Raw genomic sequence first — 23904 nt, forward strand, 5'->3', positions numbered from 1 at the left:
GAACAGCGACACGGGCAGGCGGGGTGAACCTTCAACAGTGACCCTGGTATTTGCCCCCAGTACCCCCAAAAACCCCTGCCCAAATGAGGCCTCGTTTAGAATCTGTTTGTGTTTTGGTTTGGAGTCAGACTGATTTTATTTCTGAAGTAGGAATTTATAAAATACCACGTTGACTGTCTGTAAATTGTGTACCATTTGAACAAAATAAAATGTATCTGCAAATACAAATTCACCCAATAGATTCACGTGTGTGTGTGACGGAGAGAGAGAGTGTGTGTGTCTGAGAGAGGGGGAGAGAGAGTGTGTGTGAGGGGAGAGAGAAAGAAGGTGTGTATGTGGGAGAGTGAGTATGTGTGTGTGTGCTTGTACAGAAGAGAAACTGTGTGCATGTGTAGAAGAGAGATGGCGTACATGTGTGGGAGAGAGAGTGTGTGTGTGCACCTTCAACACATCATTGACGATGATGAGCACCTTGCCAAGGTCTTCCTTATGCCTCCACTTCTCACCTTCAAATGACCACCAAACCTTAAACAGACCATCGTTCACAGCAAACTACCCAACTTTCAGAACAACATTAACCACAATACTATACAACCCTGTCATGGTAACCTCTGCGAGACATGACAGATCTTCGACATGGACACTACCATCACACATGGGAACACCACCCACCACGTGCCCGGCAGATACTAATGTGGCTCGGCCAAAGTTGCCTACCTCATACACTGCAGGCAAGGATGCTCCGAGGCATGGTATATTGGCAAAACCATGCAGACGCTACGACAATGGATGAATGGACACCGTGCAACAATCGGCAAACAGAGATATTCCCTTTCAGTGGGGGAACACTTCAGCAGTCGAGCACGTTCGGCCTCGGATCTTCAGGATATACAGCAATGCAGAATCGCCGAGCAGAGGCTGATAGCTAAGTTCAGCACCCATTACGATGCCTCAACCGGGATCTTGGGTTCATGTCACACTACAGCTGACCTTACCACACTATACACTCTCTCACACACATGCATTCATACACACATGCACACAGATCCTCTCATACACTTTCTCAAGCACACAGACACTCTCTCTCCTTCACCCACACATACGCACACACTCAGTCTCCCAAACACACATATACTCTCTCTCCCACATACGCGCACCCACATACACACACAAACCCACTCCCTCCCCCCCCACACACACACACTCTCCCACCCCACACACACACTCTCTCTCTCTCCCTCACACACAGACACACAAACACATGTGTGAATCTATTGGGTGAATTTGTATTTGCAGATACGTTCTATTTTGTTCAAAAAGCACATAATATATAGATGGTCAATCAATGTGGCATTTTATAAATTCCCACTTTAGAAATAAAACCAGTCTGACTCCAAACCAAAACACAAATAGGTTTTAAATAAAGCCTCACATCTAACATGCATTGTGTGACCTAAAATGTCACCTCTTCTTTACACTGATAAAACCTTTAGTTCTCTCAGGGCAGTGACTTGAATGAAATTCATGGATTTACGTATACATATTAATCAATTAAAACCTTCTAACTGATTAAAGATTTAAAAGCATCTTAGGTTTGTTTAATATATCCTGATCAGTGGTGTGAACTTTTGATCTTTTACTTATAAATTCTGTGTCTGATACTACCTCTCTCACTAACACCTGAAGAAGGAGTGAGGCCCCAAAAGCTTGTGTTTTCAAATAAAGCTGTTAGTCTATAACCTGGTGTTGTGTGATTTCTGATCTAAAAGGATGATAGAGGCAGGAACCATCAAGACATCTAAGAAGTATTTAGATGAGCACTTGAATCCCACAGCTGGGATTAGAATAAATACAAAAACAGAAATTGCTGGAAAGGCTCAGCAGGTCAGGTGGCAGTTGTGTGTTTCAGGTCCAGTGAAAGAGAGATGTTGATGACACAATAAGCCAAGCAATCTCTTTCTGTGCTATAACAACTCCATGACTCTGGTTGAAAGCACCTTTTAACTGATGAAGTGGTGAAACATCAATTTTACTGCTCCAAGATAGTGAGCCATGAGTAGAACAGATAATATTCCCATTTGAACAGCTCCATCGCACCATAAGATTTGGTGATGTCACCAGTACAGCTGGTCCCTGAAGCAAATTCCAGAAGATGTAATAGTATTACCATTCAAAATGTCTGAAACACCTACTGAATTAGTAATAATTTCAGTTTTATTGTCAGGGCTTCTGGTGGAGTGGTCATATTACCAGTTGAATTTGTTTCTCATCATGTGGTCGTTTTATTACTTCGGAAATCTGTGGGTTAATATGGAACACATACGGAACATAAGAAGAACTAATGTATCCAATCTGCCAGTGAATTTATTTGGCTTCCACCATCAGATCACCCAAAATGTCAGCTCCTACACCCCCAACACACTCAGCTCTTCACTCCAGAGGTCTTTTCACCAATCCCATAGCTTCCTGCCATATGTGAATTGAATTGAATTGAATTGAATTAGCTTTATTGTCACATGTACTCAAATGAGTACAGTGAAAAGTTGATCAGTTGCCACTTACAGTGCTCTCCTAGGTTCAAAGGCCATAAGTACAGCTTCTTCATTTACAACATTAGTTACAGTGTAACAATATCACCACAACATAATCTTTAGTTACAGAATAGAGAAATGAAGAAAAAACATTACATTACAGCTATACACGATATAACCATAGGTCAGAAAAATAAGAAGTTAAAAGACTAACATCACAGTCTCTCTCGAAGAGCTCTCTGCAGCAGACCAGCACAAGGGGCCTCCACATGGTCTGGCCACTGGCTGCCACCACACACTGCACTAGGCCAAGGCCCCCGCTTCACACCGGGCTGCTGGCAATCCCACTTTGGGCCACTGGTCACTAGTGTCCCTGCTTTAGCAGGCATCCCCTAATCATGGCTCACCACATTCCGATCCCTGTACACCTATGACTGTGTTGCCAAATTCCAAACAAACACCATCTACAAGTTTGCTGATGACACCACCGTAGTGGGACGGATATCTAACAATGACGAGTCAAAATACAGAAGAGAGATAGAGGGCTTGATGACATGGTGCAATGAAAACAATCTGTCTCTCAACATCAGCAAAATTCAAGAACTGATCATGGACTTCAGACAGAAAGGAGGAGAACATGCCCCCATCTACATCAACGGAACTGAGGTTGAGAGAGTGAAGAGCATCAAGGTCCTCAGAGTAACGATAAACAACGACCTGTCCTTGAATTCCCATGTAAATGCGACAGTCAAGAAGGCCCAACAATGCCTCTTCTTCCTCAGGCAGCTCAGGAAATTTGGCATGTCCTTTAGGTCCCTCACCAACTTTTACAGATGCACCATTGAAAGCATACTGTCTGGGTGCATAACGGTCTGGTATGGCAACTGCTCTGCCCAGGACCATAAGAAACTACAGAAGGTGGTGTGCACAGCCCAGACCATCATGGAAGTCAACCTCCCATCTATGGACTCTATTTACACGGCTCACTGCTGCAGAAAGGCAGCTAACTTCATCAAAGACCCATCGCATCCCAATAATGATCTCCTATAACCTCTTCTGTCAGGCAGAAAATACAGAAGCCTGAACAAACGCACAAGTGGGTTCAAGAACAGCTTCTTTCTGGCTGTTATCAGACTGTTGAATGGACGCTAGCCTCAAATAATGTACCTGCAATGTAAACTGTATGCCTCTATGCATTTTTGATCTGTACATCCTTTGCTTGCTGTGATCTGCCTGTACCGCTCATAAACAAAGCTTTTCACTGTATTTCAGTACATGTGACAATAAATCAATCAGTTTCCCCATTCTTGGGTTCCCAGCTCCAAGCCTCTGGTTTTCTAGCTCTCAGCTTCCCACTTTGGATTGATCTATCTGAGCTTCGTGTGCCCAAAGCTTCCCTGCCATGTACGCTTCCACCATGAGTCTGCTCCCCTCAAGAGATATTACATTCCCCCCTGCTGGTGATCCCGGTGTATTACAGTCCTTCGGCTAGTGGCTCATTATTCTTCCCCCTGCTGGTGGCTAGGTAGAATTACACACCCCGCTGGCGACGATGGATACTACAGGCACCATGGGTTTCCGGAAACGGAAGTGATGCTGAGACAACAAGGTGCAGGGCTGGATGAACACAGCAGTCCAAGCAGCATCATAGGAGCAGAGAGGCTGACGTTTCGGGCCTAGACCCTTCATCAGAAAAGGGGGAGGGGAAGGGGGTTTTGAAATAAATAGGGAGAGAGTGGGAGGCGGATAGAAGAGGGATAGAGGAGAGGATAGGTGGAGAGGAAACAAACAGGTCGAAGAGGCGGGGATGGAGCCAGTAAAGGTGAGTGTAGGTAGGGAGTTAGGAAGGGGATAGGTCAGTCCAGGGAGGACGGACAGGTCAAGGGGGCGGGATGAGGTTGGTCGGTAGGAGATGGAGGTGCGGCTTGAGGTGGGAGGAGGGGATAGGTGGGAGGAAGAACAGGTTAGGGAGGCAGGGACGAGCTGGACTGGTTTTGGGATGCGGTAGGGGGAGGGGAGATTTTGAAGCTTGTGAAGTCCACATTGATACTGTTTCAGGGGCAGGATGTTTTTTTCTGCAGCAGTTTGTAGAATTGTTGGAAATAGTGAAAGCTTCAGTTTGGTTTGATAAACTCACCGTTCTGATATCCGCCCAAGTGGAACAATCTCGAAATGGAAGCCAAAAAGGTGATTGTGAAAGTGTCTCTGGAAATAGGATGGAATCAGAGACAGGAGCTGAAGGTAATGCTAGAGGAACGTGCTGATTTTAGGTTTCATTTACACTTTTCAAGTTCACCCTAACTCTCGACTGTGATTTGGAACCAGATTATAAAGTTCATAGGTGATATGGGACTTGACAAATCAATAACTACAGGATCACAAATTGGATGATGAAATGGGCCGAAGGACGTCACTGAGGAGACAAATAAACAAGCAATGCACTTTCAAAGGACTCATAATGAAAGATTGAGTGCTGTCCAATGGTACAATTCGGAAAGCAATGAACAGAGTGACATTATCATCTGTTTATATCCTTCATAAAAAGCTAAGAATTAATAGTCACTGATAAAACAAATAGAACATGAGTATTGCTCAAAAAAGACACGTTGAAGCTTCAAGATAGGAGGAACTGCCCATGCTGGAGTCTGAGATAACGAGGTGTAGAGCTGGATGAACACAGCAGGCCAAGCAGCATCAGAGGAGCAAGAAAGCTAACATTTCAGGTCTGGACCCTTCTTCAGAAATGGGGGAGGGGGTGCTGAAATAAATAGAGAGGGGGACACGATGATGAAAGGTAGATAGAAGAGCAGATAGGTGGAAGAAGACAGACAGGTCAAGGAGGCAGGGAAGCCAGTAAAGGTGAGTGAAGGTAGGGAGTTGGGATGGGGGTTGGTCAGTGAGGAGGGAGGAGCGGATAGGTGGGAGGGAAGACTGTCAGGTCAGGGAGACGGGGATGAGGCTAGTAGGTAGGAAGGGGGGGCGGGGGTTGGGCAGTGAGGTGGGGGGAGCGGCTAGGTGGGAGAAAAGACAAGGAGGTGGGGACAAGATGGGCTGGTCTAGGGATGCGGTCGGGGGCGGGGAAATTTTGAAGCTTGTGAAGTTCTCATTGATACCATTGGGCTGCAGGGTTGCCAAGCAGAATATGAGATGCTGTTCCTCCAGCCTTTGGGTGGCATCGCTGTGACACTGGAGGAGGCCCAGGATGGACATGTCGTGCAGGGAGTGGGAGTGGGAGGGGGAGTTGAAGTGGTTTGTGACTGGGAGGTGTTGTCATTTGTCACAAACCGAGCGTAGGTGCTCCACAAAGCGGTCTCCAAGTCTCCGCTTGGTTTCCCTGATGTAGAGGAGGCCACAGCGGATACAATATACCACATTAGCAGATGTGCGGGTGAACATCTATTTAATGTGGGAGGTTTTCTTGGGGCCTGGGATGGAGATGAGGGGGGAGGTGTAGGGGTGGGTGTAGCACTTCCTGCAGTTGCAGGGAAAAGTGCCAGGGGTGGTGGGGCTAGTGGGGAGTGTGGAGCAGATGAGGGCGTCATGGAGATCGCGGTCCCTCCGGAAGGCAGATAAGGGTGGGGAGGGAAATATATCCTTGGTAGTGGGGTCAGATTGCAGGTAGCGGACGTGGCGGAGAATGATGCATTGAATCTGGAGGTTGATGGGGTGATACGTGAGGATTTTCATCTTTCAGTCATCGGGACATTTTGTGGAAATGGCGGAGATGCTAAATCAGTATTTTACGATGTGTAAGTGCTGGTGTTGGACTGGGGTGGATAAATCAGAAGTCACATGATATCAGATTATGGTCCAACAGTTTTATTTGGAATCACAAGCCATCAGAGCATGCTGCTTTGTCAGGTGAAGTCTGACTTCACCTGTATCATGTGATTTCTGTCAAGGTTTTGTCTTAGTTTTCACAATGGGTCACTGAAACCATCCCATTAGGAACTTAATTAACTTAAAACAATTGCTGTCACTATTGTAAGAATTAAAGACAGACAAGTCCCAGGACCCAATGGCCTACATAGTGGCTGCATTGAATATAATATTCCAAAATTCTCTGGATTCTGGAAAAATTCTAGTGGATTTGAAAATTTCTAATGTAACATTCTTATTCAAAATGTGAGGGAGGCAGCAAGTAGGAAACCGAAGACAAGTTGGTTTAACATCTGTCAGTGGAGAATTGTTAGAATCCATTGTTAAGAAAATAGTGATGGGACATTTGGAAAATCAAAACACAATCCATCAGAGTCAGCATAGTTTTATGAAGGGTAAATCATGTTTGACTAATTTGCTAGAGTTCTTCAAAGATGGAACAAGCAAAGTGGATAATGGGGGTCTTCTGGAATTCTAGAAGACACTTGTTCAGGTGCTGCTCAAAAGGTTAGCACACAAGGTAAGATCACATGGAGTCTGGGGTAACTAATTAGCTTGGATAGAGGTTTGGCTAACCAGCAGAAAGTTGGGATTAATAGGTGTTTGGTTGGCAAGATGTAACTTTTGGGGAGCCATAGAGTTTGGTTCTCAGGCCCCAACTGTTTACAACCTATTTTAATCATATGGATGCAAGGATAGAATATTGTAGCCAATTAAAACAGAAGGGAAAGTAAGTTGCCATTAAGCAGTAAGAAATTTACAAATGGATATGAATAGGTGATGAGAATGGGCCAAAAATCTGGAACATGGAGTTTAAACCATGGATAAATGTGAGGTTATTCATTTTGTTCAGAAGAATAAAAAGGCAACTTCAGAGTGCTTCAGTGCGGAGGAATCTGGGTGTCCTTGTGCATGAGTCACAGAAAGCTAGTATGCAGGTACAGCAGGTAATAAGGAATGCAAATGGAATTTTGACATTTATTGCAAAAGGAATAAAGTATAAAAGCAAGGAACTGTTGCTGCAACTATGCAAGGCTTTGATGAGATCACATGTAGAGTACATATAGTTTTACTCTAGGAGGGATGTAATCACATTGGAAACAGCTCGAAAGAGGCTGAAAGCTCAATCACTGTGAAAAGATGTGCTCAACAGAGAAAGATGATGGTAAACAAGTTATCAGAGTCATAGCAACAGGGTGAATGAGAAGTAAAGGAAACAAAATATCCATATCCATGAAGATGAGAGTTAAGAGCACAACAGGGTAGGAACCATCCAAATGAAGTATCTGGACCCGACAGAAAAAATTCTGGCAATCATTCAAATTAGTAAAGAGAGTGGGAAGTAAGCACGCAACCATAAATGGTAACCCCAGGAAGTGGTGTTCTGAAACTGAGCAGGATCATACGAATGATGGTGGAGTAATGTAGAGCAACAGCCCAAATCATAATGACACACAAAGGGTAAAGATGCTAACTCCATGTTCAATGTCACCTGTCATGTGACCCTGTTATCTCAGGGTTGAACAGTTGCAAAAAGATGCAGCTTATCTGAGTAAACCATGAAATGAAAAAGCTGACACAGGACTGAAGGTAGCAAACCCATCTAGTGCATTGTATCCAGAGTTTTCATTGAGACAGCTGCATGCCTTGAGCACCACATCACAACTGATAGTGATAAAACTGATGATTCCAAGTCAAGCCCTAGACAGAAGGAAAATTTGAATGAGAGCTCCTATAGAAGGAAGAAAAGAAGCTGATTGCCGGAGCCGCAAAGCCCACAGTTTGAGTAAAATGTATCATTTTGAGAGAAATTTGAGGTGTGAATTTGCCTGCACCCAAAGATCTTTATCAAACAATAAAGTGGAACTACTGTTTCATCCCAATACCAGGAGAGATGCACCTAGCATTGAGAAGAGGAAATATTTTCAGAAAGCTCTTTGACCTAAATATCTAGTGGAATATGAAGTTCAACAAGAAATCTTTGTTGTTCAGAACTTTCACACTAGTCGGCCAGTACAGGTTCCTGTGTTTAGAATTAAAGTGAGCCAGGATGTGGCCTTGCAGAAGGTAGACAAGGTATACAGAGATGCAAAAGAACAATCAGCATAGCTTCTTTCTATAACATTGGTGTAGTTGGAAAACATCAAGTGCAGCATGGAGAGAACCAGGAAAGCTGGGATCAAGCTAAGCACAAACAAACGCATTGTGAAGTTAACAACATGCCGATTCTTCTGATGAAGTCAAGCTGAGTCCCAAGAAAGTGAGACTAAGCACAGGCATGATGGGACAAAAGATCTCTTTCTGTAAGTTTCTGTTTAAAAAAAAAAGTCTTTTTAGCAGCTGAGTCATTTACACATTGCCATTTCTGCTAACTGCTGAAGACAGAAATTAATGCAGCACAGGCTGGAAATAGCTGTCTTACAGTTTAAATCACGAAACTGATCAGATTAGTTTGAAGTTGCAAGAACAAGGCTATTCTGTTTATTCTACTCATGAAGCAGATTAGTGGTGAACATTCTCAGATTTAACGGATTTATAAATGCATCTCCTAAAATACAGTGTCCACTCTTGTAACGTGCTTAACAGACAGGACTGAATTGTTTCTTGTTACCATGTGAGAGTGGGTGTGTGTGTGAGTGAATGCTTGTGTTTCAATCACTGCTCATTTCACTGACATCTGTGCTTTCTGCGATTTCTCCTCAGGGGACCAGCTGGAATGGATGTGTGTTATAATGTTGTCAGCAGTTTCTTCGTTTTCCAGGTCCTATATCATAATGTCACTCCACGTCTCTCCACTCTGCTCAGCTGTGGATACAAGAACTTATCTCGGGAACAGAAAACTGAATGGAACTCGAGGTATTTCATAGAATCATAGAATCCCTACAGTGTGGAAGCAGGCCATTCATCCCATGAAATCCACACTGACCCTCAGTAGAGCTTCCCACCCAAACCCATCCCCTAGCCTATCCCTGTAACCCTACATTTCCCACGGCTAATCCACCTAGCCTGCACATCCGTGGACACTATGGACAATTTACCACGGCCAATCCACCTAACCTGCACGTTTTTGGACTGTAGGCAGGAACCAGAGCACCCGGAGGAAACCCACACAGACATGGGGAGAATTTGCAAACTCCATGCAGACAGTCACCCAAGTCTGGAATCAAACCCGTGTCCCTGGTGCTGTGAGGCAGCAGTGGAATCACTGTGCCACGGTTGGTGGGGGCTGAGAGCTGGGACCATGTGGAGGGTCTCAGTAAAGACTGGGGAGGCAGTGGGCTAGTGGTAGTGATCCAGAACCACAAGCCAATGGATTTGACATGTAGATTTGACCCTTCTGAGGAAGGGTCACCAGACCCAAAATGTTCACTCTGATTTTTTTCTTCACAGATGCAGCCAGACCTGCTGAGCTTTTCCAGCAACTTCTGTTTTTGTTCTCAATTTGAATCCCACCATGACAGAGTGAAATTTGAAATCAGTAAAAGGCTAGCCCAATGCCAATCGGGTAATCAATGTTGATTGCTGTTTCAAACAAAAAGCCGTCTGGTTCACTAATGTCTTTCGGAGAAGGAAATCTACAGACAACATTGTCAACAAGAGTCAACATTGGTTAGGGAAGGGGATAAATGCTGACCTTTATACATGGCAGTCTCTGCCCATTGAAGAGACCTTTGCTCCTGACTGAGACAGAAATTGCCACCAGAGTTAGTCTGCCTGCCTCTGCTGGTTGCTGAAATATATTCATGTTTAAGGTGTATTCTTCATGTGCATGAGTCAGATAGAGAGTGGGTATCGTTCACAGCATACTTATACTGTATTCATAAGAAGAAATAAGGCAGAGTGGATTCTATCTGAGGTACAAACTAAGTCTTGTACATCAAAACAAGAGCCTGTCATACAGTAGGAGCTTGGGAAGTGCACATATTTTAGTGAATGTGTAATCATTAGACTTGATTATTCCAACTCTTTACTGAATGGCCTCCCACTTGCCACCCACCATAAATTTGATCTCTGCTAACTATTTCCTAATTTACTCATCATCATTACTCTTGCAGATTTACATTGGCTCTTGATTTTTTGTTTTTGTTTACAAATCCCTCTTTTATCCCCTACATCCTACAACCCTCCGAGATCTCTGCACCCCTATTCTTGCACATCCCAATTTTACTTTTATTAATTCCACTATTGGCAGCTATGCCTTCAGCTGGATAGACCTTAAGCTGTAGAAATCCTGCCCTAAATCCATCTCCCTGTCTGCCTTTCACTCCTCTTTTAAGATGCTTCTTTAAACCTATCTATTTGGTTCCACTTCAGCTCAACTGTATTAATACCACTTCTTGTGGCTACTTTTTGTATTCTATAAATACAAGCTGATATTGTTGGATATGTTGTAGGTGAGGATTAGAAACCTTTCCTCGCCACCTAATTGAATTCCTTCATTCCTGGTATAATTTTCATAAAACTCTGCCATAACACTCAGCGAGGCTTTTGATGACCTTCCCAATGTATAGTGCCCACAACTGAGCTCCGTACTCCAGCTGAGACAAAACCAGTGTTTTATGAAGGTTATGCATACTTCACCTGAAGAAGCAGCGCTCCAACAGCTTGTGATTTCAAATAAACCTGTTGGACTGTAACCTGGTGTTGTGTGATTTCTAATTTTGACTCGAGAGTTTGTAATTCAACGCAGCTAGACCAGCTGCTTACTCCTTTGCATCAAGATGTTAATGTACATCTCGCATTTAGTAAACTTCCATTTGCGTTTCTGTCTCTGTAACAGGCAGGTCACATGGTTTTGTCTCTGAGCAGACTTTGTATGAGATCACTTGGGCTTGTCTCCAAACAGATTTCACAGGCCACATCTCCACTCCAAGCTATTCCATTTTACCTAAAAGCGATAGTTTAAAACATAATCATCCTACAAAGTTGTATCATGTTGAAGTTCAGTTTTAAAATGTCACATATAAGTGTCTATTTTTGATTTAAAAACTGGAGTGTAATTGAATCATAAAGAGACTAGTGCGTGGAAAATCTGTTCTCTTAGATATAACTATGATAAATATTCTATTGAATAACAAACTTACTTTGATGTCCTTTACTCTGACATTTAGAACGGATCAGCTTTAAAGTTAACCACCAAAATCTGTGCAGTATAGAAAAAATATTAATTATAAAAAAGAATTGTGGTTCTTAATGTAGGCATATTGCTGCCTTGGTTAGAAAGTGACCTCCCTCTTAAAAAGAAACAATGCGGTTTTAAGGATTGTGAAGAACTTGTGCATCCCCAGTGCGCAAACCTATTCTGACCATCTAACACTGTTTAACTGTGTGATAGGATTAGGACCAATCAAAACAGATTTTACCTAGACAACATACTGACTTGATTTACATTTGCAATTACTCCATTCATTTATTTCTCATTGTATCTCCTTAGATGTGTCTCCACAATTCATGCTGTTGTGGTTGGAGGACTAGCTTTATATATCCTTTGGTTCGATGATCTTGTCAACAAAGACCATATCTGGTAAGAGGCTGGAAGTTCTACTTACAATACTGACCCGTTTACTGACATTAACTAAGATCAAAGGAGTGGGAGGGGACTTTACTAGAAGTTTAATCTAGTCCTAGGACAGCAAAGGTTGCCTTTCTCTGATTCAGTCTCGTGAGCTGGACGTTCTGCTCTTCTTGTCCCTGGGTGTCCGGTGATGCAGAGCACATCCCCTTTGCAATGACTGTCGGTATTGCTGCTGTTAAAGCAGTAAGTCAAATTGCTGGATCCAGCCCACAAATTCATGTTAAGTGGAGTTTTCAGATAGCTGAGGAGTTCCTTAGGCAAATTAGCATTGTCTACAAATAAGCTGTATGTCAAAAACAAAACACCGTGAAGTATGTGAAAAATGTTTTTATTTTTCAATATGTTCACACATTACAATGGCTTGCCCTTTTACAGCAAAGGTATTGAAAAATGTTGGGCATTAGATCTGAAGTGTGAGCTATCTTCAGACAAATGCAATGCAGTCTGCCATTTCATCATTGCAGCAGACATGTTTTCTGTGTTTTCATGCTGCAGTGCAGAATCCTAGAGCATCCTGTGGCTGTTGCAGCTTCAGGTGGGTAAGCGGTCAGACATTTGTCAGCCTCCCATCACTGCAGATGACCTCCTTGTGACCAAGCCTCCTTGCTCAGTGACACGCCTTTCCGGTAGGATTGGACTGACGATTGCAATGTTCTCTGCTGAAACTGCCTTGAACTATGTTAGCAGAGGCAGCCAATTTCAGCTTTTTCTTGCTTGTGAACTATGACAAGACTTTTGCTTTATACTTCAGAATGGTTTATAAACTTGGTGGAATCTATCTCCTTCACAATGTCTGCTTTGTGCTTCATGTCACAGTTTTCCACTTCCTATATTCAATTTCACTTTGTGTCATTTTCACACTACTTTTATAGTTCTCACAGGTTTTGCAATATATGCAGGGTTTCACTGAGAGATCTCTGCGGAATGATGGCTTGCGGGTGATTTTGAGCTGTAGCATGGCCTACCCCCACTCCACTTGGTTAGCATGGTCACAGGATGGGTCAAACAAATCCGGAGTTATCAGTTCAGAACTTTAACCGATCATGGGCATCCTTCTGTTTTATTTGCTCTTGTTCCAGTGGGAATGACTGGCAAATTAACCACAAATGGAGTTTTGGGCTATCCAATTTGGCTCAATATGATTTCACGATGAATATTTTGCTTTGGAATGTGTTCTTTACAAAAGGATACTGGCCTAGATCTAAAGTGTTGCATTTATGAGTGACACATCCTCTGAATGGAGACAGAATCTACAGCCCAATGACCAAGTAGTTATGTTAAAAAAAATTCCTTTTCTTACACTAACAGTTAGATAGACTGCCATGAGAGCATGAGCTCTAAATATTATATAAATGGGGAAGGACTCTTTTTTTAGTTGTTAACTGAAGGAACCTGATTGGCTTATTGGTTGCACCAAAGTATATACAGTAAGGTTAAAAAAAAAAAGGGGGAGGTGATGGCCTAGTGATATTATCACTGGACTATTAATCCAGAGACCCAGATAATGTTCTGGGGACCCGGGTTCGAATCCCACCACGGCAGATGGTGGAATTTGAATTCAATAAAATATCTGGAACTAAGGGTCTAATGATGACCATGAATCCATTGTCGATTGTCGGAAAAACCCATCTGGTTCACCAATGTCCCGTAGGGAAGGAAACTGCCATCCTAACCTGGTCTGGCCTACATGTGACTCCAGACCCACAGCAATGTGGTTGACTCTCAACTGCCCTCTGGGCAGTTAGGGATGGGTAACAAATGCTGCCTCATCCCATGAATGAATAAAAACAAAGGGTTTTTATTAATTAAATTAGCAATATTGCCTTTCTTTTAAATTCAGACTCAGGAATGGCACAGAGATGTTAGCTCACCCTCTCCCAACTTGACTGTGACAAGCAATGCCAAATACATTGCCCCACAGTGACTCCGGGTGTTGATGTGATGCAAAGCAATATCGTCTCCCGATGACTATGGAATCAGCAAACTTCCTGCATCAGTCCTTGGTTTCTACAGAGATGATTAAGCTCTGCTGTCAGCTCAAATTGTACCCCTCAATCCTGCTGGGGTTTTGAAAAGACAGCTCAGGGTCACCGTGACATGGCAACTTTTGTCCACTATGGGTCCTGAAACCACAATCCTGAGAGTCAGATACTCAAGCACTGAGCCAAACTGGGTAGCACTGACCTCTTTCATTGAACTCACTCATTGGCCACTTGAAGGTCTTCTCCCTGAAGCATCAGCAGCCCACAAGAGAAAAAGGAAAACTGGGAAATGAACAATGTTCAGTCCGATGGGAATGAATGATGAGTGATGGGATATATCTGACCATATCCATCCACCTCAGGATGTGATGGACTGCACCATGGTTAATGTCACTTCTGGATTGAACGTCATGCAGTGTGACAGAATTGGCCAATCATGAGTGACCTTCCCTTCTTCAGTGGACATACTTAAGCACATCAGCCTGACATTGACTAATGTTCTTTCCTTCCAGCAGCCTTGCCATCTAGTTGTTTCATTTGTCCTCTACTTTGTCCGTACCCTTCCTGATAGTCATCTTCCAGGCATCCCAGTCAGCAGCAGGGATCCTGTGCATTGACTCAGATCCTGGTTAGTTTGAGGCCTCACTAACAGACATACATGTATTGTAGTTATGGATATAATAAGAATAAAGCCCTAAAACGTTGTGTGATCAGGCACCAGGAAATCAGTTTCACATAAGGCTTCTATTTCCCTCTATTCTCAGAATGTTGCCAATTGATTTACATATATCCTTAAATTGTTTACATATGTCAACTTAAACACTCTCTGTCACTGCTCAACAATTGAATCAGCAAAATTCACATGCTGTACTTCAATTCATAGATGACAGAATCCATAACTGAGCCACTCAAAGCTGTCTGGCCTCCAAGTAACACTGTTATCTGATTGTCTAGTGAATTTAGCTGATTCAATTGTTGAGCAGTGACAGAATGTTTAAACTGAAGTTTTTGCTCTTGTGTCCTACAGGGGGGATCCCAAACTAGTGAAGCTTAATATAGCAATCGCTTCAGGCTACTTGATTAATGGTGAGTATTATAGAACACATTTCCAGTCAGAGTTTGAACAAATGACTTTGACTGTCTTCCTTCAGCAAATCAATCTCAGCTTCTACTGCTGCTGATAATTTCTCCCGCTGCATTCTTTCCTCAGGGGCAGATACAACATGGGCTCCCTCTGCACTATCCCCATCAAACATTCCCAGGCCAGAGTTTTGGCAAAGATCTGTAGCTCGGGTTGTGGGTGAGGTTGTTGACTTGCTTGCCAAGCTGGCTTGTTTTTGTTCAGATGTATGGGATTGTATATGGGGTCCAATTCTATATGTTTGTTGATTGCATAATGGGTGGAGAACCCCATATTCAAACCCATACAGATCAAAACCGGAAATGACAGTACTCACCATAACGGACCAGACAGTATAAATTCCAAGCAGAGTAGAATAACATCGCTTCATTGGGGGCTCCACTGATGTTGTCACCTAGCAGGGTGGCGAAACGTCTGGAAGAGAACAAGCCAGCTCGGCCAGCAAGTCAACAACCTCATTCCCAGGCCAGGTCCGGCATGGGGTTAGATACAGAGTAAGCTCCTTCTCCATTGTCCCGATCAAAAACTCCCAGGTCAGAGACAGCACAGGGTTAGATACGGAGTAAAACTCTCTCTACTCTTTTAAATAGAAAGTAGAGGTACCTCTGCTTTTTTAATCTGAAAGTAAACTGAAGATAGATCCCCTGTCGCCATCAAATACTCCCAGGAAAGGAACTGCATGGGGTTCAATACAGAGTAAAGCTTTCACTACTCTGTTAAACTGAAACTAAAATCCTTTTTACACTTTTCAACTGAAAGTTACCTGAAAATAAGACTTTCTTGAAGTTGTCCCTAGCAAACACTCGCAGGCCAGGTACAGCACAGTTAGATACAGATTAAAGTTCCCTCTGCACTTTCCCCACCAAACACTCCCAGGCCTTGTACACTGCACACATCAAACACGTCCAAGAGAAGTACACCATAGGGTTAGATACAGAGTAAAGTTATACTCTTTTAAACTGAAATTAAAGCTAACTCTACACTGTCCCAATCAAGTACTCCGAGGGTGGATGTTAAAAGACCTTTTTTTTTAGAAATCTGTAGCTTTTTTATTGGTGGTGCAGATTTTGAGCCTGTTTAGTTTCTGTGCTCTGCATTCTTATTAGTCACGAGCCTTGTCCATTTTGCACTGGATTTCCTACCCATTGGTTTTGCCCATTTCACACTACTGCTCTCGTTGCAGATTTAATGCTTCTCATTTGGCACTGGAAGACGTTGGGTGACAGCTTTTTCCTCAGTCACCATTTGGCAGCACTCTATGCATACCAGTATGTGTTGGTAAGTGCAGAGTTAATGAGGTATCATCAATGATTAACAGATTCAGGAATAAACCTGACATTTTCCTCTATATCCGTTTTCATCCTTACCTAAGATTATTTATAACACTTCTGTTTACTTCACAGGGACAAGGGCTCCTTCCATATTTTGCTAATTTTCGCCTGATTGCCGAGCTGTCCACACCATTTGTAAATCAGCGGTAAGTTGGGGATTCCTTCTGTAACACTCTTTGTTTCTCTATTTAACCAATCAGCTTAAGACATCCAACCCCGGTTCAGAATCATAGAGGGTCATGACCGCAGGTACAGGACCCTAAAGGGGCGTAACCATAGGAACAGGATACTAGAGGAGCACAACCCCAGCTACAGGACACTAGAGGGCCACGGTCCGTTGGTGCAAGGACACTAAAGGGGCACAATCCCAAGTATAGGGACATGACCTGGGGTAGATGAACATATCGGCACACCACCCTACTTACAGGGACCCCGGGTGCAAGGACGCCTGAGGGGTATGACTCCAAGAACAAGGATACTAGAGGGAGACGAGCCCAGGTACAGGACAGTAGAGCCTCAGTTCAGGAATTTAATGGGACTGCAAAACTGGGTTCCAGAAGCTTTGTGAACAAATTTCAAGATGCACAAATGTGCACACATCCTGCTCTTGCTTTAAGCTGGTTGTGCCCGATATTGAAGAAAAATGCATGTTTTCCTCTGTTTAAATCATCTCCCATTCACATTGTACAGTTAAAGAATTACAGGAACCTACTATGGCTTTACCACACGTATACAGAATAACTTGCAATAAATAGTGGTTTTCACACCATAGACATTGCAAGATGTTTCAAACAAGCAAAATCAAGATTTACGGAGGCAAAGCACAAAATATTGTGTCAGATGACCACAAACCTGCTGGAAGACAGAGTTTAAAAGAGTACCTTAAAGAAGAAAAGCAATGGGAAGATAGAGATTTGGGGCGCAAAATTGAGAACTTGGAATTGATGACATAGCCTGCAATGATGGGGCCAATGATTTGGTGAATGTGTATGAGACAAGAATTAGCTTTTAGATCTTGGAGGACGTTAGATTGGAGAACGTTACAGAGATAGGGAGGTGTGTGGCCATGGATTGTTTTGAACACAAGGTTGAGAATTTTAAAGCCCATGTATCTCAAGGTCAGGAGATGATGTCGGCTAGCAAGCACAGAGAAGACTGGTGAAGAGGACCTTTTACAATCAAAATAAAGTAAAATTTATGGAATGTGGTAGGCCAGCAAGGGGGTAATGTTGTAGGCACCTCCTGGTAAGAAAGGTAGGATGAGGGGACAGCAGCTAATTCGTGAGGCTCGAGTGGAGGTAGGAAGTCTTGGTGATGGAGTGGATTTTTAGTTAGAAGCTCAGACACCAAAATTATGAATTGCTTGTTCAGACAATGAGATGTGATATTGAAAGGAATAGAATTCTTAAGAGGGCCTTTCAGGATAGGTGCCAAGAGGCTGTTTCCCGTTATTAGAGAATCTAGAAGGGTTATAGTTTCAAGATAGAGGTCACCCCATTTTAAGGACTGAGATGAGGAGAAATTTCAGAGTTCCAAACTGAGATCAAATGATTTTTGGGATATAAGGAAAAGGGAAGGGAGAGTGGAATTGAGGTAGAAGACATGCCCTGCTCTGACTGAATTCATGGCTCACTAAGGTTGTAAGGACATTCCTACTCCAGTTTCACATATTCAGCCTCAATTAATAGCCAGGGAAGACGATGGAATCTGTGACTAGAGAACAAGATATGTGGTGGGAGCAAAAAACAATTACCTCAGTCTTCCCAAAGTTTCATCGATATAAATTCCAGCAGAACTTCCAGCCCCGTGCAAAATATGATGTTGATAAGCAGTCTGACAACACAGGCAGTAGAGGCAATGAGCAAGGGAAGGATGTCATCAATGAACATGGGGATCCCGTTGTATTTTTGAATGATATTGCCAAAAGGAAGTAAGTATATAACAGCGATAGTAGGAACTGCAGATGTTGGAGAATCTGAGATAACAAGGTGTAGAGCTGGATGAACACAGCAGGCCAAGCAGCATCAGAAGAGCAGGAAGGCTGACGTTTCGGGCCTAGACCCTTCTTCAGAAAATATATAACAGTATATATAGAAAGTATATAACAGCATCGACCTGCAGCAGAGGAGGTGGAGAACTTGTAATTTGCTGTTCTAGGAAATTCAGTGGATTGGGTGAGGGTATATATTCTGCTAACTGAAGGAGGAGGATGGTTTGGTCAGGATAATGAACGTTTAAATAGTAGGGAAGGATAGTGCACTATGGTCACAAAGGTCATTCACAAGCTTCCCAAGGATAATCTGGTGCTGCCCCTGGTGGTGGAAAGTGTGCGTGTCTAGGTGCTGCCCCTGGTGGTGGGAAGTGTGAGTGGCTGGTGCTGCCCCTGGTGGTGGGAAGTGTGCATGTCTAGGTGCTGCCCCTGTGTTGGGAGTCTATGTACCACTGAATGATAATGCACTCTGTGTTTAAGTGCAGGTGGTTCTTTGAGGTTCTGCAGTTTCCCAGAAATGCCAGGTTGGTTGTGTTGAATGGTGTCGCCATGACTGTGAGCTTCTTCCTTGTGCGCATTGCTGTGATTCCGTCCTACTACCTTCAAATGGCTTCTACCTTTGGGACAGCAGGCTTCCACCGCCTGGGCCTTGGGCCACAGTGTGCTTGGATCATTTCCAGTGTTGTTCTGGATATTTTGAACACAATCTGGATGTATAAAATCGCCAGAGGGTGCTGGAAAATTCTGTTTGCATCCCAGAACTACCGGAAAACTAAGCTCAGCTAAGAGTTTATAGAGAAGTAGCAGTTTTTTCATGTTGTCATTCTGCTGAAACTTCTAATCATTCAATCTACATCAAATCAACACTCTCGAAAACTTACACTTACGTTTGAGATTTTTGACGTAAATCCATAAATGTTTTTTATGTAATATTGCAACTGAGACATTGAGGCAATTGAAGATGACACAATTATGTAATTAGTCTTAGGTTTGTATAAACTGAGCCAAGTAATTCATTCAGTCATTGTCAGAAACTAATCATCAATTCTTCATCTATCTGTAACAATAAGGACAATACTTCAAGATTGAAAAGTGCCTAAGAGCCAACCTGGGCCAAGCTCTCCAGTGCTGGCCTAGACAGACATCTGGATCAAAAGGTTTGTGGCTCAACAGGAATTGCTTTGCAAAATTGTCTCATCCACATCCTTCCAGACTCTGCTAGTTGAGCATACTTTTGCAAAGGTTAGCTAGAAAAAAACGTTGTCAATGTTCAATGTATATCTCCTCGTGTGTGCCAGTTTTTCCTCCTTTTTCCATTTACTTTGTCCCAGTTACTCTATTCTTTCAAGTGCCACTGGTGCCTTTCTCTGTTATTCCAGATTACAAGAGCACCCACCTCGGGTCTTTGACATGCATCAGCAGCTCCTGGCTCTGTAAAACCCTCAGATTAAGGAATTTAAAATATTTCCCCTCTCACCCTTTCAATGTCTGTGTATATATTTGAATGAGAAAGAGCATTGTGAACATACTAGAGAGTTGTGTGTAAGAGAAGTGTATTGGTGTTGCTGAAAGACAGCAATAAGATGATGACTAGATAATCTGTTTTACTGTTGTTGGTTGAAAATCAACATCGACAGATAGTAGGGATAACTTGCCTGCTCTTCTTCATGTGGTGGGATCTTCTTCGTGTACTGATAGGGCAGTAAGGGCCTTGGTTTAACATTTTGTGTGAAAGAGTACTGACAGTGCTGCGCCATCCGTACTGGACTGGAATGTTTGCCTGGATAATGGGTTGAAGTTCTGGGAGTAGGAGCCTCAACCTCATAATTCAGAGGGTGGGGTGCTACCACAGAGCCATGGCTCACAGTCAAGTTTAAACCTAGACAGACCAGAGTCAGAATTTATTTGTTAATTATGTAGTTTCACAATTTGAATCTCATTTATGAATGGTTTGAGTTATCTGATTATTAAAATAAGGATTTTCAGAAACAGAAAAGGACTATTTGACCCAATAGATTCATCCCCTTTTTATTGACTAACCCTTCCTATTTACTCTTTCACCATGTCCAGCAGTCTCTGCTCTTCAAAAACCCATCTAATTTCCCTGGTTACTGCAGAAACTGGTTATTGAAAATATCAAGCTTTGCTTTTTTTTTGCAAATCAGCTTGTGTAATCCCATTCTCCACACATTTCTATAACTTCAGTTTAACTGATAAGTGCATCTATGAAATGCATCTATTAATTAATCAGTATCAAATGGCACCGTTAATTGTTGTCCACTTAACTGGCTGGTGTAGATGAATAAAAGTTTGAACAGAGAGCTAGCATAGATTTGTAAAGGCTAAGGTATTTCTAATGAAGGTTTTTTTTTAAAGGAAATAGTTAATATAGTAGTTAGGTAGCACTTATGGTTTTATTTATACGGAATTCCAGAAACCATTCGAAGGATTCCATATAAAAGGAAAGTGCATGGAGTTGGAAACAACTTATTGGCTTGGATAGAAATTGGATAAAGCGGGAGGGGATAGAAAAGAATTAAAGGTACGTACTCAAGTTGGCAGATATCTCCCAGAATTCTGGGGTCTCCAGCTTTTCACAATATGTATAAATGATTTGGATGCAGTAGTAGAAAGTTGTATAAGAGTAAACTGTAAAGAGTAAACAGAAGCAGAAAGTTTAAAAGGGACATTAATAGATTAACTGAACTCCACCTTCCATACTTCTGCCCATTGTTGGAGTGTGGGGTTATCTGCTTTGGATCAACAAAGCATGAGTATTTTCTAAATTGCACAAAGGCTAAGTGAATAGAGAGATTTGGGAAGTTAAATCTTTGAGTAATGTTTAGTCATGATCCTGAAACAATGATTCCTAATGGAACATTTGACTTCTCTTATCCAAGAAGTTCAATATGTAAACAAGAACTTGGGGATGATAGTGAATTACAGAAGTCATCAAAGATGACAGAGCAGGAACATAAAGTAAATTTATAAAAAGCCGTTATTCCTTATGTTCTTATGAGTTTGAGTGCCCTAAAGATCTAACTCTCCCCTTCCTCTTCTACATGCTTTCTCTCAGCAATAATCCATAGTCATGAGGTCAACTATAACATGCTTACTGAAACCAGCTCTGGTTTTCCTCCATATTGCAACTACAATATTGTTATGAATGTTTTTATGAATTATAACTGATTCCAAGACAAAGTTTGGAAGATCAAAGCCATTGTTAAAATACATCTGTCTCACTTGCTAATCAGACTGTTCCTTGCCTGAGCTTAGTTTCAGAAACCACATATCCTCCCTCCCAAAACCACTTTTACAACTTACATTATATCTATCCCTTTGCTTCCAAAACCTTCACTTGTATGTTAGTTGTCTCCAGACTGAGCTATCTAATGCTTCCTCCCAGCCTCCACAAGCTTCAACTTGCTGCATTAATCGGGTTCCACTCAATCACACTCCTCTCTTTGCTAACTCGCAGACAAATGTAAAATCTTATTCTTGTCTTTAAGCAGAACATTTTCCTCGTGCCCTTACCAGTATTAATTCTTCAACCAACATCACGTAACCACTACCTTTTGTCTTATTGCTGTTCCTTACACTACATGCTAAGTATCAATCAGAGTTTCTACTGGTACACTGGCCAAATAATCTTCAGTAACATAACCTGCCACATAAGTGTGAAGGGTTAGTGACAACTTTATTTTTAAACTGAGAAAAATCTTTTCTCCCTTTTTTGAGTTTCCTCAGTTTCAATTTGATCTTTTAGGTTATATCAGACTCTTACTCATCAGTTCTCTAACCTAGGACACATGCAAACCATTTGTGGTTTAATCTCCACCATCGGTAGGGTAAGAGGCAGATCCTGAATCCATCCCAGCCAGAACATGAATCAAATGTTGTGCTATTGGCATCACGTGATTCTCAATAAATGCCAATCAGCTCCCCAGGGAGTCCCAGTTACTGCTGCAGCATGCACCGTGCTGTTTTATTTGTATGTAGCCTGGAGCTAAGATGGAGGCTCCTGTGTCCTGTCTATCATGTGGCTGACCAGAAATCCCTCCCACTTTTACCACCTCCAATGGCGTGTGTTGGAATGATTTACAAATTGATAATCAATCTATTTGGTGACATTGTGAAACACCTTATTTGGGATGGAATAAAATTAATTAAGTTAAACATTGGTAATGAGGAAATTAATGGAATTAAAGAGTAACAAATCCCCAGGACCTAACGGTTTCCATCTGAGGGTGTTAAAGGAAGAGGGAAAGCACTTTGTAGATGCCCTAACTATAATTTTTCAGAGTTGCCTAAATACCAGAGATGTCCCTCTAAGTTGGAAAACTGCAGATATCAATCCACTTTTTAGGAAGGGCGAAAGATGCAAGATGTGACCAGTGGTGTCCCACAGGGATCTATGTTAGGGCCTCAATTATTCACATTATTTAGTAACAACTTGGAGAATGGCATAGAAGGGTAAAATTTGCTGATGACACAAAGTAAGGCAGCATTATAGAAAATGTAGATGACAGCACAAAATTCCAAAGAGATATTGATAGACTAGGTAAATGGGCAAAACTGTGTCAGATGGCATTCAGCATAAACAAATGTGAGGTTATCCATTTTGGACTGAAAAAGGAGAGATTACAGTACTTTCCAGATGGTATGAAGTTAATACAGCAGATGTCCTAAGAGACTTAGAGGTTCAGGCGCGTAGGTCTTTGAAATGCCACAAACAGGTGCATAAAATAATGAAGAAAGCTAATGGAATGCTCAGTGACATCCTTGACCCTGGCACCAGGGAGGAAACACCCCACCCCTCCCTTCCCAAAATCAGTACCCAAAGCGACATACCTGTTTGGTAAAGGAATGGCCAGAGGGTACGCCCGCACTGCCTACCCACACTCACTGGTGGTGTGACCAGCTCACTAAAAATGTTATCCACAACATTCCCAGCCTCCTGGATGCTCCACAGAGAGCCCAGGCACAGCATCCAGCAAATCAGGAGCTGCAACTGAACACAATTCCTGCATATGTAATGAGAATGGATACTTGAAGTGTCCCTGATTTCCCACCTATTGCAGGAGGAGCATTCCATGGCGCCAAGTTCTCCTGCCATTTTCAACCTTGTCAACTAAATCAACCTTATCAACTACAGACAATAACCCAATAACCCATTCATTACTAAACTCAGGTTTCCCACTCCTGCTCATTATTCCTAGCAGACTATAACTACAAAAAGTAAGTACATTGTTTCTCTCCAGATACTACTCACTCCGTGTGCGAACCTGGTTCCTGAGCAGCGAAGCCTAGGTCACTTTTTCAGTCCAGACATCTCCTCCAGAGCTCCGCCCTTAGATTGAGCTCCACTCTGTTGATGTTCACCCCAAGGTTCAGTCTCCTTAACCTTGTTGCTGCTGCTCTTACTGCTCAGACTGACATTGCTCCTTGGGTATTTGTGCTGCTGCTCACCCCCAG

General features: G+C 42.6%; 2 protein-coding genes across 5 annotated transcripts in view; one reads left to right on the forward strand and one right to left on the reverse strand.

Annotated features, from left to right (window-relative positions):
- Positions 1-23, reverse strand: part of LOC125481616 (DNA-(apurinic or apyrimidinic site) endonuclease 2-like) — a 901-nt gene extending 878 nt beyond the window's left edge. The window contains exon 1 of the mRNA XM_048593414.1: positions 1-23. This exon is cut by the window's left edge and continues 311 nt beyond it. The gene's annotated coding sequence lies outside the window, so the exon portion shown is untranslated.
- A 4498-nt stretch (positions 24-4521) lies between these two features.
- Positions 4522-23898, forward strand: LOC109918765 (TLC domain-containing protein 4-B-like). 4 transcript variants are annotated; one of them, XR_007261410.1, is made up of 8 exons: positions 4522-4772; positions 9172-9266; positions 11845-11934; positions 14995-15053; positions 16292-16386; positions 16512-16585; positions 18915-19586; positions 20864-23898. XR_007261410.1 is itself a non-coding variant. In XM_020518713.2 (7 exons), the coding sequence occupies exons 2-7, from the start codon at positions 9127-9129 to the stop codon at positions 19213-19215; spliced, it is 759 nt and encodes a 252-aa protein (XP_020374302.1). In that variant the 5' UTR covers positions 4522-4772; positions 9114-9126; the 3' UTR covers positions 19216-23898. The 4 variants fall into 4 exon arrangements, 3 of the variants coding, with proteins under 3 accessions (XP_020374302.1, XP_048449369.1, XP_048449370.1); XM_020518713.2 differs by having other exon boundaries at positions 9114-9266; positions 18915-23898; XM_048593412.1 differs by having other exon boundaries at positions 18915-23898.
- The last annotated feature ends 6 nt before the right edge of the window (positions 23899-23904 follow it).

The sequence above is a fragment of the Rhincodon typus genome, unplaced genomic scaffold, assembly GCF_021869965.1.
Source record: "Rhincodon typus isolate 14 unplaced genomic scaffold, sRhiTyp1.1 hic_rhity00002807, whole genome shotgun sequence".
NCBI lineage: Eukaryota > Metazoa > Chordata > Chondrichthyes > Orectolobiformes > Rhincodontidae > Rhincodon > Rhincodon typus.